The following is a 13,523-nucleotide window of genomic DNA, read 5'->3' on the forward strand; positions in this document are numbered from 1 at the left end:
TTGTCATTGTCTTGGTAGTTACCTAGTTTTCCTAAGCCTCAACAATCAACTACAGTCTCCATCCGTCGACTCATCAGATACCCGTATCTATTTATCGTGCTCTGTAGCTACGCTGAAGTCTACCTCTACGTCAATCTAATCCCCTTGACACGGCCATCATGTCACACCAGTTCATTCCATGAGACTACAGGGTCTGTCTCCTTTGTCTGTAATTGGTAAGCCCCCAATACGCAAGAGCAGATGAGTATTCGGGAAGGTAAGTAGATTCAGAGTTGGCTTCGTGAATCAAAACTCCACTAGGAGAGGAGTAGACGTTGACGATACACTCGTGAATACCAAACTCGATCCAGTCAGAACCCGATAGAAGAAGGCTTGCAAAGTATATAGCTGCACTCGACAGTTGTTCTCGAGTGTTATGAATGGCTGACTTGTTGCGAACTCGCACGAGTCCTCAAACGAATTCGTGAGCGGAAACCGACTATAATAAATACTCGTCACGTTTCTAACCCGCGCTTGAAAGCAAAAGAATGGATGGTATGAGTCAATAACAGATGGGAAAGCACCCCCATCAAAATGGGCGTATATGAGCCACATACTTTGACAATTCAGCACTTGGGTCGCACTGATAAAATCCTTTCCTGGAAGTGCTCGAAATTCCCCTCTCCTACCCACCATTTGGGACAACCGTTAGAATGGAGAGGCATCTATGAAAGGAGCGTACTGCCGCGGACAGGTAGTATTCGCCGACGGAACTATGCCTTGGAAGTATGCCTGAATCTTTCCGAAGTAACAATCTGACGCGCCTTGGTCAATGACCGTATGCTGAATGCAGCGGAACGATCCCGCGTGTAAGCAAAACAGTCTAGTCGAGATGGCGATGAGATCGATCAGGAAGTAAAAACTACTTACACCAACGGCTTCTTGCATCAAAAGTACTGATCCGGCAAACCGAGAGGACACCTTGCGCGCCCTACGACGAGATAATGTCAGTTAGAAGAATAGGTAGCCAATGACGATGCTACTTGGCAGGGACGTACGAGATCAACGGCGTGATAGGGTCGATGGTGTTACTCGCAAAGAGGATCGGGAAGGACGTAGGCGTCTTCAATGCGCTGATATCACCTACATCACAACCTGGTTAGACTTGGATTTTAGTGCACATGGCCACCCACTCGGCCGAAGGTGAAGTCTATAGAATACTATAGAGGCGAGATAGAGAGAGAGAGCAAAAGAGCGTTGCATACCTTGAACTACCATGCTATCAGGCAACTGCGGTCGGAACGATTGGCATAAGATACCTTCCAGATAGATTGGGTAGATATCGCCGATGTACTTGCTGTTGGAAATCGTGTACTCTGCCCAAGTCCTGAACTCTTCAATGGTAATAAGCTTGTTTCTCCGATACGAATCGGTGCATGTAATGGCAAGCCGGGCATCGGTTATAGAATTTGACTGGTCATACATGCCTGCAAGAGCGGAAAAGTTTCCCTTCTCGGCTTCATGTAGTATATCAGCCATGCTAGGAAAGCTTGCCAGTGGGGTGTAGAGCGTGTTGAGAAAGAGAGTCTTCAAGTCTGAGTAAATGACCATTGTCGGCAGCAGATCTGGATCGCCGACGCCGCTCAGCGGGACAGGATGATTCTGAAGCTGACGGATGATGCCACCCATCCTCGCCGTGATGTTGGCCGATGTGGGCCCCCAGAACGAGCACTTTGCAGGGCCTGCGGAGTGGCAGAAGGTTGAGAATGTTTCCATGGCCTCGTCCATTTGATCGACATTGTCCGTCCAATAGTTGTTGTAGTATTGCTCTGCGTTTAGGACTCCATCGAGCACCATTCTTCCAACTCGGTCAGGAAACATGGAAGCGAAAGTGCTTCCGATGACAGTGCCGTAACTGATGCTATAGCACCACAATTTGGCGGCTGACGGTGACTGACCGGCCACCTCAGCCTCGGCTTCGGTGAATGTGAGCAAATCATGAGCAACGGCGGGCGTAGTCACATAGTACGCATGCGGTGACTTGTTTCCCACGGCATTGTTGCACCACTCGCCGTAAATAGAGCTTGAATAGTACTGTTCCTCAAACGATATCGACGAGACATTGGTAGCGCCTGTTCTGTGTAGTCGATAGAAAGCCGATCTTGCTTCTGCGTCCCCTGAGAAGCAGTCTAGATGCAAGCCACTGTTGTTCACACCGCGAGGATCGAAGGAGACGAAGTTGTACTGCTCTCCAAAAATTTGTCCCACGAGAGTCTGGTACGTGAGGAGGAGGTCGACACCAGAGCCACCGGGGCCGCCTGGTGAATGTCAGTCCAGTAAAGGAAGTACAATGTTGCCATGATTGATCGAATGAGATCGTACCAGGTATGAGTACAATACTTGGAGACTCGACGGTTGCATTTTTGCCAGCCAGCTTGATGAAGGCAATCGACGTTGTACCAAGACTTCGATTCGCATAGTCCAAAGGAACTTCCAGTCTGGAACAACCAAAGGCATCAAAACATGGTGTCCACGTGAGGTTGGCTGATGGTTCAATCTAGATGACTCGTCAGGGGCTCGAAGCCCTTGGGCAACTGTGGTATCTTAGACTCGCGAACTCACGTTGTCAAAGCCATAGACCATGGCCCGATCATGAAAACTGTGGGCTTTCGATCCCAAGCTCATCAAAAGGAAGAGCGCGTTCGCAAATCGGTTCATTTTCGATTCCGGGGGCTTCTTATTGATCTTTGTGCTGGCTTTCTTGCAATTGCGCCGATGTTGAGGAACTATTTATACTAGATATATCCCCTAGATCGTGACGTTCAATCGGACGAATTCAATAGGCAGCTGTATTTTTGCTATTGATTCAAAACACCTCTTTCGCTCTCTGTTCCACTTGTACGAATGAACCAATCAATGGTTTTCTTCAACCTCAGCAGGTGTGACCACACTTATCTGAGATTCATGCTCTTGTCTGTATGTTTACACTGATACTGGTGCCTTATCCAGAATAAAGTAGTCCAGTAGGCTCAGCTCAGCCTCTTTGGTGGCCCACTTGTACGAGCTGACCAATCAACTCCCTCAATCTGTGCTACTAGTCTTTAAAAGGTAAGATAAGATTTATCCCGAGTCCCGAGTCCCTGATGCGTGCAGTGAGTCCGGGAGTCATAATATGGGTAGACTCTAAGCTATCTACCTATGCAATCCTTCGCCCTCACTGAAAACCCCTGTTGATGTACCCCCGTTTGTAAAAACAAATTCATTAAGTGCAGACTTTCCCCAGCTTTGGCGATTTGTACTCTGTACTACTGTCCACCGTTTCTCACCCAGCCGCCCACCGTGAGGGATGTGGCGATAGCTTCCTCACAGGCGTGTGAACCGACAAACAGATTGTCATCTCAAACTTTCTGTAGACGCCCCAAAAGCTCATCTTTCGGTCTCAATACATGCACGTGGTGGTTCTAAACGACCTGTGCCTGAAATGGTGCGCATTTGCAGATCTCATCCAGGTCACATCGCCACGATAGTTGAGATGAAGACCGAGAATACCAAGGCGGGCAATCAAGCTTGGAGAAAAAAACCTCGCAAGTTCGCTCCGAAGTCCAGACTGGGATGTAAAACATGCAAGTATGTCTTGACTTTTGCATTTTGCATTAGGGAGGGCAGTCCAAGACTACGAGATTGACATTTCTCAGGATAAGACGGATAAAATGCGATCTAGCTCGACCCGCATGCTTGAAATGTTATTCGACCGGTCGCACTTGCGATGGCTATATTGGAATGACCTTCGCATCCAAGCTCGAGAAGGCTGAGACTGAACCAACTCCTCATCATAAGGAGATCGTTGGCAGAGCAGATATCTGTAACAATTACCACCTACGTACGACGATCAGTGCGTACGAGTCCGCGCGATGGCACTCAAAACACCATGGTCTCAATTCGCAGAACCTCCAACCCTTCATGATCTTACCAGTTACTGCGTCGACTGAGGCAGAGACGATCTCCTTTTTCAGGGATGTCTCGATCAAGCATCTGAATGAATACCGCCCTTGCGAACCATGGCGGCAAACTCTCATGTTCTTCGCTCAAACAGTGCCTGCAGTGCGGCATGCTGCCATTGCCCTGGCCTTGATTCACCAAAACTATTACCTGGATTGTCACTCAAACAATGGATTCCAGTATCAACCATCTTTGCTGAAAGACCGACTACCGGATCACGCCCCTTTGCTTCACTATAACCGCGCCATTCAACTTCTGCTGAACACGGAGAAGCGTGACGGCACCCAAACCACCGCGATCACACTCTTAGTCTGCTACCTGTTCACCTGCTTTGATCATCTGACGGGCGACAACGTCCAAGCAGTCAAGCACCTGCGCGGCGGCGTTGCGCTCTCCCGCAGCATCATCAACAACGCCACATTTAGCTGCTATACCGATGACGACGCCCCATCCTGGGGAATTGACGTGATTATCGACCAGGTTACACAGCAAATTCGTCGCCTGGACATGCAGGCCGTCATGTTCCTGGTCGACTGGACTCCCGCCAACCTCCAAGAGACATTCACAATGTCCCATCTAGCTCTTTCTGAAAACAGTCCCTTCCAGTCCCTCGACCAAGCCGCCGACCACCTCCAGATGCTCGTTACTCAGGTAATGCGGCTTCGCAACACCGATCACCAGATATCCCCAACAGGTACGATGCCGCCATTGCCTTCTTCCCTCAATTACACCGTCCGCGGGCAGTTGGAAACCTGGTCGCGTCGCTTCGAAGCCCTCCTGCTGCAACCAGGCAGCAGCAGGCCTTCTGCGCCAGCATCTAACACCCACCTGCTCGTAACACTCCTCCGCCTGCAATATACTATCGCATTGATAATGCTCGAGGGCTACGGACCCTGCCGAGAACTGGACTATGATAAATTACTGCCCCAGTTCCAGCAATGCATCGCACTGGCGGGCGAGGTCGCGGCGGCCCGTCACCGGTATGCGGGGTCGTCGGCGCGCGCGACATTCACGCCGGAGATCGGCCTCATCCCCGTTCTTTTCATCATCGGCGTCAAGTGCCGGCATCCGGTTGTCCGTCGTCAAGTCCTCGAAATTCTGCGACGGCAACCGATGCGGGAGGCGGCGTGGGATAGCATCTTGACTGCTCGGGTTGTGGAGCGGGTCATCGAGATTGAAGAGAGTGGTGGCGGTGGAGCCGCTGGACAAGAGCAAATGGCGCCACAGTGCAAGGAGCGGATTCCGTTATGGCAGAGGATTGAGGCATTGTCGTATACGTATATCCCCCGGGATAGAGCGTCTGCGGCTCGGTTAGAGATTGAGTATACATTCTGCGCCCGGGAGGGCATACACGTCGAGTCGCTCATGATATAATGGAGAGAGTTGTTTGATGTCAGATAAGCTGTATTCTTGTTTAGTATCTAGAGATTTAACCCACGTGACTCACATTGGTAGTGGTTGTGGTCATAGGGACAGCGGAAGCCCTGAGTTATCGCCACGCAGCTCCAGGTGGAGTACGTGCATACAACCCCTGCCCCGGTGAGCCTGCTACAAGCAATAGCCAACTTTAGCGGCTTAGACAGATCTGTAGCTGCAGCATCTCACGTGGAAATGCTTGATTGGGCTTTCGAGTCTGAGCCATCTGGAATAACGTTTGCGACGGTTTCAAAAACAATGGCAGCTCCCCCGTTTCTGCCGGCCTGGCCAGGTTGAGCTTGGTTATCAGATTATGGTTAAGGTCGGCTCCTTGGCGAGACAGAAACTAATCTCAAATGGCAGAAGATAAGCAGGAGGTAATGCGGCTCTTAGTGGAAAGACAGGGCAAAGTACTTTACTCAGAGGCGTCCATTTAGTTTCGATATAGCGTCTCATGCCTTGAAAGTATGTGCATTTCTGTCCAACGACCTATTCTAACTGTCTTCTGGATTTCTTCCAACGGATCTATACATACCACAATAGCTAGACAGCAACAGCCAATAAACGAGAAATTATGAGTTGGTTGGATTTGGTATGACTACAGTATGTACGGCCAGTAGATAACAAAAACATACAACAGAAGGGATTCGCTGGTGGTCACCCACCCAACTACTAACCTCCCGGCGTGTGGCTTAAGTACGGCTGAGCGGACGGGAAGCCCTGTTTTCCACACCCTGTGGTCGTATGTGTCTGATTGATATGTAAATAACCTTATATTCTTGCAAAAAAGAGGCTCATTCCCTTATCTTGGTGTTCCTCTGGGGTAGGACATCGTAAAGTATCCGAACCATCACATGCTTGTCAGAGTTCACATACGGCAGCAGTGTAGATCCAATCTTTGTAGATCCTCTGGATTTAAAGTTCGAATCAGAGGCTACTACCCTACACCCTACATATTTTGGCGGTCAATGAATGGGTCAGTAATCCGGCAAGCAGCCTGACCTGGACCCGGGCCTAGCTCGGGGCTAATTGCATGACGCCACATTGAAAGACAGGAACAGCTGGGCTGGTCAGTCTATCTTTTGGACCACCTCTTGTGACTGCTATCAATGTATTCTTTTATAGATGAGTATTCATAAATAATGAGCTATATGTCTACGTTTACGATAAATACAATTGAGCTTTGATTTTCAATCATACATCTACTACAAGCTTTCGGTCACCTACATTATAACCCACCACATTGACTCAGCACGAATCCAAGCAGAGAGAAAGAGCCGAGAATCAGGATAACTCAACAAAAATGGTAAGGGGGTAGAAGATAGAGACCGCGCTACAATAGCTCGTTGCTTTTCTGCGCTGCCTTCGATGGCATCCACCACATGTCGTTAGCTGATAAAGCCTTGCTATGTAGGGATTTTATCCGAGCTAGACACTGGGCGCGTCTCCAGGGAACTGTCGAACATATTGCGTCTTTACGCGGATGTTCGCCGGTTCTACGATAGGGGATCTGTATCGATCACATCTTGGAGAGCAGCGTAGATCGCCCTGCTATCGTGATCCTGCCCGGCTTGGATCCAAGCCCCGGCTGCAATGACGAAGAGGAGAGGAGAAGCCGTAGACACACCATGAGATAAAGATACCAACACTCTCCCTTACTGATGAAAGAACGGTTCAGTGTCTGTTCCCTGGAAAGGCCGACCAAGTAGTCTATATACGCTGCGCGGGCAGGTTATTACCACGCTGATATCAATATAGTTGATATCCTACTTATTCAAAACTGCTCATGGTCATTATCCCTCAATATTATACGATGTCACGTCCGGATATTATTCTCCGGCCACACTATACCATTCAAACTTTCTCCCATAATCAACATCAAACAACATCCATCCATCTCCCACAAGTCCATCCCCAAACGTCTGTTACCTCCCACCCGTTGCCGGGGCTCGGTAAACCATATCTGACGTGAACAACTATGCCCCTACATACGCCAAAGAAACACCGCGCGCCGGACTACCTACCTACTCGCTACAGGGCCTCGACCCCGCTCCCAAAGCCGGTCGTCCGCTCAGAACACCCAACTTGGCAAGAACCGACGGAACCTGGCCAAAGCCCCAGGACCCAGACCCGGGATCGCTCGGACGCCGAGGGGATGGTCGGCGCACATGCGGACGTCGGCCATCGTCACGCCCTCGGACAGCTCGGCTGGGTCGATCCTCATCACGCCCAGGGACCCGCACTCGACTTCCGCCGCGGCGATCTTTTCGGGGGTTGCGTCGGGGCGGAGAGCGGCGAGGGCGGTGGTTGCGGAGAGGCCGAGGAGGAGGGCGAGGTAGGTGATGGGTTTCATGTTGGGGTCGGAGGTGGGGGGTCTGGTGGGAAGGCTATAGAGTGGTGTGGTTAGCACTGGAGGTTCAAAAACAAATGAAGAGAAAGAGGGCAGCCCTAGCAAGACAGATGGCGGGGAAGGGGGTTTCTTACCTTTGAAACTCACGTTGAAATACTTGAGCGGAATTTGACGAGTAGGAAGGCAAAGGTGGCAGGCGCTAATGCTCTGGGCAATGAAGAGATTAATACGTCGGGAAGCAGCGGCTTGGATCTTGGCTGCTACTAGCGGGCAAGGATGATTGTCTCCCGTGTTGAGGAGGGGCGTGGTGACGTTTGGTGTTGGATCTCAGCGCTTGGCCTGGCTGGTGGGGAGCCGGCTTCTTTATACACAATGTAAGCCCTAAGACCGCCGGCTTCGGGTAAACAGGCGATGTGGTCGAAATTCGCCCCAGGCAGCCCGATTGGTCGCTATTCCTCGTTTGCTTGCTGCCTGCCATGTGATCACAGGGCAACATTGATCATGGATGGACAAAGGGACTCGCTTACCAGGCAAGGATCTATCCAACCCGAGGATTTGAGCCATGGAGCGCACTCTGTGAGGTCTCATGCTGTCGCCGCTCTTATCCACGAAAGCAGGCCCTGGGAGATCTTCGCATCTAATTAGAATAGGGCGCCATCTTCATAACGTCAGGATTGCGAAGAGGCGGTCCGGCCCGAACTTTGAGTGGTGAAACAACCCTTTTTCTCCCCGGATAGCACTCGATGCTAGTCGGTTGGCGACCATGGGACCTGGTCGAATGATGCTCTGTTGACATCCTAGATGATGACTGGTACTTCACGAAAAGAGTCTAACATGGCAAATCATGGTGTCACCACGGAGATGCGTAGTCTCAGATACTCCGTAGAGGCCAAGCAGAGCGAGGTGTCGAGGCTCGTGACCCGCTTTCTCTTCCAAAGTTGTCACGGTCGTCGATTACTCTAGTGATGCACGGCTCAGGGCTCAGCCCAGCTTTTGCCTGTTGTGACAAGCGGAGGAACAAGACGCTATTGCTCCTGTGTCTCAGTTCGAGGTGGCTGACTCGCTGCGTCGTCAAGGGTCTGAGACAACCAAGAGCTGACAGGGGTGTTGATTGGTTGGCGGCGATCATGATGGCACTTGGCGAAAGGTCTTCTAACGGACCCGACGTTTGTCCGATTCTAGAATACGATTGCTCCAGTGGTTCTGCTAGAACGATGGGGTACTGCAGGGATATGGACCCTTGAAGCGGTAAGTCTCCCATCCAGACCGTGAAGTTCAACGCTAATTGACCATATGAAGTCGATATAATCATCTCAACAGCAGAGTCCATAAAATTCAGTTAGAATATCAGCGCTGAGCGGCGTCAGAGATTAGTGCGAGGGGATCACAATATCAAAAACATGTGATTTTCAAGTGGGTTAGAACATGTCAGATATGAGACATGATTTATGTTTATGATAGGTATTTTGAAACCAACAAAACCTCAACTACCTTGATATGAGAGAATATTTAAGTGTATTTTCTCATACGCAATCCTCACGTAGAAACCCTCGGCCCCTAAGAACCCTGATATTTCGAATAGAAAAAGAGGCTTGGGGATTTATCTTCAAGCTTACGTGATTCAAAAAAGCTCCGAGGGGGTTAGGGAGTACTGAGTGTCGGCATTCCTCGCCCCGTCCGAGCTGGGATCCTGATGCCACTCCCCATCGCACTAGCAAAATCGCCGGAGTCAAGCAGAATTCAGTAACATAGGTAGAGAAATGCTCTGAAAGACTAACCAAACATCCTTTGACTGAGAGATAACTTGCGTGAGCGCAAAGGCTTTGGAAGAGGCTAGTGGCCGTGCTCATTATACAGCGTATGTCGACGGACAAGGCTTTGGAAGGCCAGTACATTACTGATTAGACCTGGTTTTATAGCTCTGGACAAGGGGGACATCCAGACCTCACAGGCAGCTGCACCAGGGTATCCACCGACTACGAGACCTATGCGGACATTTTCTAGCTGCATCGCGCCAGTCCCGGGGATTGGTACTGGTTAAGTATAACCAGGGGTCAACGGGGGCCGAGGATGTCTTGCGCCGGCGGCCACCAACCTGGTCAGCGGTCCTCTTCCTTGTCATAATCCTGCTCGTCAACACGGGGACCAGGTACAGTGATCAGCCTACCGGAGGCGAGAGCCCCCCAGGCTGTCGAGGGTGGATATTGTTCCAGGGATGTAAACGCTCGGTTTTTTTTTTTTTTATTTTCGAGATGAAGTATAAAAGGCATGACCCATTCCCATTCATCCACAGTATGTATCCAGCTAGGTCTATCCCTCATACAACAAAACAGTCTGAAGCAAAACACTCTGATATCCACATCCACTCTCCCCACTGGCCCAAGAACGCACATCTCTCACCGACAACCGGTATCACCCCTTCTCGTCTCCTCTGCTTCTCCCTCTTCTCCTCTCCAACTCCATAAGCATACTGACCTTCGCATAATCTCCAGCCACCGCATCCACAATGAAGCTCCCCCTCACCATCATCAGCATGCTCGCCCTCACCACCGCGCTGACCCTCACCCCGCGCGACGCGGAACAAGGCGACCCCGTCGTCGAATGCGGCGACCTGGACGTTATGACCGTGGACCCCGCCGACCTCCCCGCGGGCGTCGCCCCCAGCGACGTCCGGAAATGCCTGGACCACCCACTCTGTTATTTCTTGGGTACGTAATCTTCAAGCGAATTATAACAAAGGTTTCGATACTGAAAATGTATCAATTAAACCTAGGTAGTAAGATCATTCTATGTAGACTTTAGTGTATATTGCAAAGGGACTAAAGAGAGACTTCTAATAGTTCTGACTAGGAGGCTAACTGTGTGTACGTACAAAAGGCTTAAAAGAAGTTTTTAGGGTCGTGCCCCTGCGTTAGCAGGCTGGAGGCCGGCTAGTTACGAGAGGGCAGTACCCGGCACGGGCCTGTGGCACATATTATTTAAGCTTTACGTGCAGTAGCATGGAAATACCACAACATGAACTATTATACTCTGTATAGATAAGCGTCCTTCTCCTTACACATATCTGCTAGGTATCAGTAGAAGAGAGTATAAGTCCTTCCTTCCCAGCCGATCTTTGAACAAAGAACAAAGAAAAATACATACCGAGTCTAAGACTGATGGTCATCCCTTCTTAGCAAATTGCCGCGGAATTATACTTCCTTTGTTTCGATCCCCCGCAAATCCGCCACAATTTCTAATGCATGCAGGGGACCAGATACGTAAGCATTCTTGCTTTTCCCGCCCGATACGTGATTGGCTGATGAACATGGGGGCTGGTCTAGAACCAGCTCTACCTTGTGAGCCACGCCATTTATCGACAATATGGGGATTACCGTTGATGTGATATTCGAACTTCACTCGATTGTAGAGCTCTTAGCGAGATATCTGAGACATCATCCCTGGGACTGTACAACTATGGTTGACCTTAAGCCCTTGTGACTGGAATGGACTCCCTACTTAGCTGGGTGTTGCAAACCAGATCATGTCTTTAAGGATTGTTCCAAGATACTAGCTCAGTAGACAGCTTTTAAGGTGAAGTTCAACAAGTATCAGTACTCAAAAGACCACCAGGTAACAGGAGTAAGGGACGGGCTGAGTATGGTTGGCAGCAGGTATCATACAACGTGCGACAGCAGCGGGAGTGCCTCGTAATACCTCTGTTTCAACAGGTATTACGAGACCTAAGAATAAAACTCATCCTAACTCGCGTTTAGTCACTCTTGTCGCACGATGGTAAAGCAGCTCTACTCTCACTGACATACTCTGAAGACACTCACGAGTCGGACTTGAGCTCCCTCGTCATCCCGATGAAGGCGCCGTTGCATCTTTCAGCCCACTTTGTCCTATTGCCAGCGAAGCTGAACTAAATCCGCCTCTCAATCGTTGCCATCAGACCAGTCTGGTGGAAGAAAAAATAATTTTCTGTCTTGAAATGCTCCGGGTGCTAGATTCGAACCTGGATCAAGGTCAGATCAATCTCTGTGAACGGTAGCACCCCAGCTTACATGGTACTTGAGTAGGAGTGTGGCAGTCAACTTTTTGATCTCGAAGATGGCTACAATCTTACCCAAGCACATACGTCGTCCTGCTCCGAACTATATCCCATTTGGATCAGCATATCGACACTGTCGTCTGAGGTAGTGCATACACTGAACATAGTCTTTTCCATTATGGTGTGACTGTGGGCATCAGACAGCCACCTCTCTGGCCGCCACATGTCGGCATCCTCACCAAACACCTCTCTATTCCGATTGATCACCCATGGGTTCATACCAACAGTCGTTCCGGGAGGGAGATAGCGGCCGGAGACAGTCATGCCTGTTGCAGGGACGATCCGCTCGAACGGCAGACAGAACGGGGGGTGCAAGCGCAGGGCTTCCTTCAAACAGGCGTCCAGGTAAGGTAAGTCGGTAATCACGCTCCACGGTGGATGTGGCCGCGACATTCTACCAGCGCCTTCTTGGAATCCAAACTCAGCCTGCAGACTTGCCATCGAGCTTGGGTGGGAGAGGAGGTTGTACCAGAGGTTTCTCATTGCCACCGCAGTCGTATCGGAACCCACCAAGACATTCGAGAATGTCCAGGCGGTCACGGCCCTGCGAGGAGGATTTTGAATCGAGAGATTTTGTGGCTACTGAACACTGGGTCTCTTACCCTGGGCCGACTGTGTCCGCATACCGATCGCGGGCTTCGTTGAACTGTGAGAGGAAGTCTTTGGAGGTCTTGGGCTGGCCCTCCATTCCGCCCTTTTCGACCTCCTGCTGGCATTGGTGGATTCTGGTCATTACCACGTCCATAATGGGCTGCGCAGTGGTAGGCATGAGGCGAGTCACAATGGGATTCTTGTTCCAGAGAAAGTCCGCCCAGGGTATTTGTGTGATCTGGTGCCAGCATTAGTATGTTAATCACTCGTCTGAGCTGCCACATGAAGGGGAGCGGCATTAACTTGCAGGAGATGCCTTTTTCAACAATCTCCCGATGGTGAATAGAAGCCCCGTTTCATCTATTCCTTTCTCTAGAAAGCCGTATCGCTTGGAGAAGGTCACGGAAGCCATACTCTCGAAAGCGAACAATTGCAGCCACGAGCCCAGGTCAAATATTCGCCTCGGCTCGGCAAATCGCGTATCCAACTGTGCGACGAGAAGATCAAGGACTCGATCAACGGTGGACTCGTAGGTCAACACATTGGCCATCGTATACAACGGGGCGATCGGCCTTCGGAAAACGCGGTGAAAGGCTTCGTCTCGGGTGTTGAAGACGAGAGGCAAAGGATCCCCCTTGCCAACGAATGGCGTCAGGGCTCGGTAGAAGTTTCCCTTACCAGTGTTCAAAAGGTAAGCAACCATCAAACTCAGCTTGATGAGAAACTGACATACCTTCTTGACACCAGGTCTGCTTGGATACACCGTGGGGAGGGCGTTGGGATCCGAGATAGATATCATGTTCGGACCCAGACGAACAAATGTGCCGTATTTGTCATGAAGATCCATATGAATGTCGTGCGAACGACCGGTTTGCAGCCATCTTACTCGCGGTAGATTGGTGAATCGCGCCCAAACCGGGCCGGGGAACTGCGACAATCTTTGATAGCCCACGATTGTAGCATACGCCAGGTACAGCCCTAGGATAAGCGCTGCGACCATCAATAACATAATCCATCCCAGCGGAGAAGAATACACATATAGGGAGAGCACCGAAAGAATCATGGCTGTCGATAGAAGGTCTCAGCCAAAGTATA

The 13,523-nt window shown here is 50.4% G+C and overlaps 4 protein-coding genes across 4 annotated transcripts; 1 reads left to right on the forward strand and 3 right to left on the reverse strand.

Moving 5' to 3' along the window:
* Nucleotides 1-687: 687 nt before the first annotated feature.
* BO95DRAFT_487799 (alpha/beta-hydrolase) lies at nt 688-2,966 on the reverse strand (the record flags this gene model as incomplete). The annotated part of the gene is made up of 6 exons (XM_025590493.1): nt 2,602-2,966; nt 2,362-2,536; nt 1,299-2,297; nt 1,038-1,122; nt 910-970; nt 688-822 (listed from the first exon to the last, which is right to left on the reverse strand). Exons 1-6 carry the CDS (start codon nt 2,695-2,697, stop codon nt 688-690), a joined length of 1,551 nt encoding a protein of 516 aa, XP_025436978.1. The 5' UTR covers nt 2,698-2,966.
* Nucleotides 2,967-3,191: 225 nt separating this feature from the next.
* Nucleotides 3,192-5,331, forward strand: BO95DRAFT_518700 (Zn(II)2Cys6 transcription factor; the record flags this gene model as incomplete). Its single annotated transcript, XM_025591983.1, has 2 exons — nt 3,192-3,606; nt 3,675-5,331. Coding segments are annotated over exons 1-2 (1,803 nt in total), but the record flags the coding sequence as incomplete, so codon positions are not given.
* Nucleotides 5,332-7,177: 1,846 nt separating this feature from the next.
* On the reverse strand, nt 7,178-8,068 carry BO95DRAFT_424724 (uncharacterized protein). The gene is made up of 2 exons (XM_025584690.1): nt 7,879-8,068; nt 7,178-7,781 (listed from the first exon to the last, which is right to left on the reverse strand). The coding sequence occupies exon 2, from the start codon at nt 7,745-7,747 to the stop codon at nt 7,466-7,468; it is 282 nt and encodes a 93-aa protein (XP_025436980.1). The 5' UTR covers nt 7,748-7,781; nt 7,879-8,068; the 3' UTR covers nt 7,178-7,465.
* A 3,580-nt stretch (nt 8,069-11,648) lies between these two features.
* On the reverse strand, nt 11,649-13,428 carry BO95DRAFT_457393 (cytochrome P450; the record flags this gene model as incomplete). The annotated part of the gene is made up of 7 exons (XM_025588476.1): nt 11,649-11,729; nt 11,791-11,880; nt 11,934-12,381; nt 12,464-12,666; nt 12,695-12,698; nt 12,755-13,101; nt 13,162-13,428. The coding sequence occupies 7 exons, from the start codon at nt 13,426-13,428 to the stop codon at nt 11,649-11,651; spliced, it is 1,440 nt and encodes a 479-aa protein (XP_025436981.1).
* Nucleotides 13,429-13,523: the final 95 nt, after the last annotated feature.

The sequence above is a fragment of the Aspergillus brunneoviolaceus genome, assembly GCF_003184695.1.
Source record: "Aspergillus brunneoviolaceus CBS 621.78 unplaced genomic scaffold BO95scaffold_100, whole genome shotgun sequence".
Lineage (NCBI taxonomy): Eukaryota > Fungi > Ascomycota > Eurotiomycetes > Eurotiales > Aspergillaceae > Aspergillus > Aspergillus brunneoviolaceus.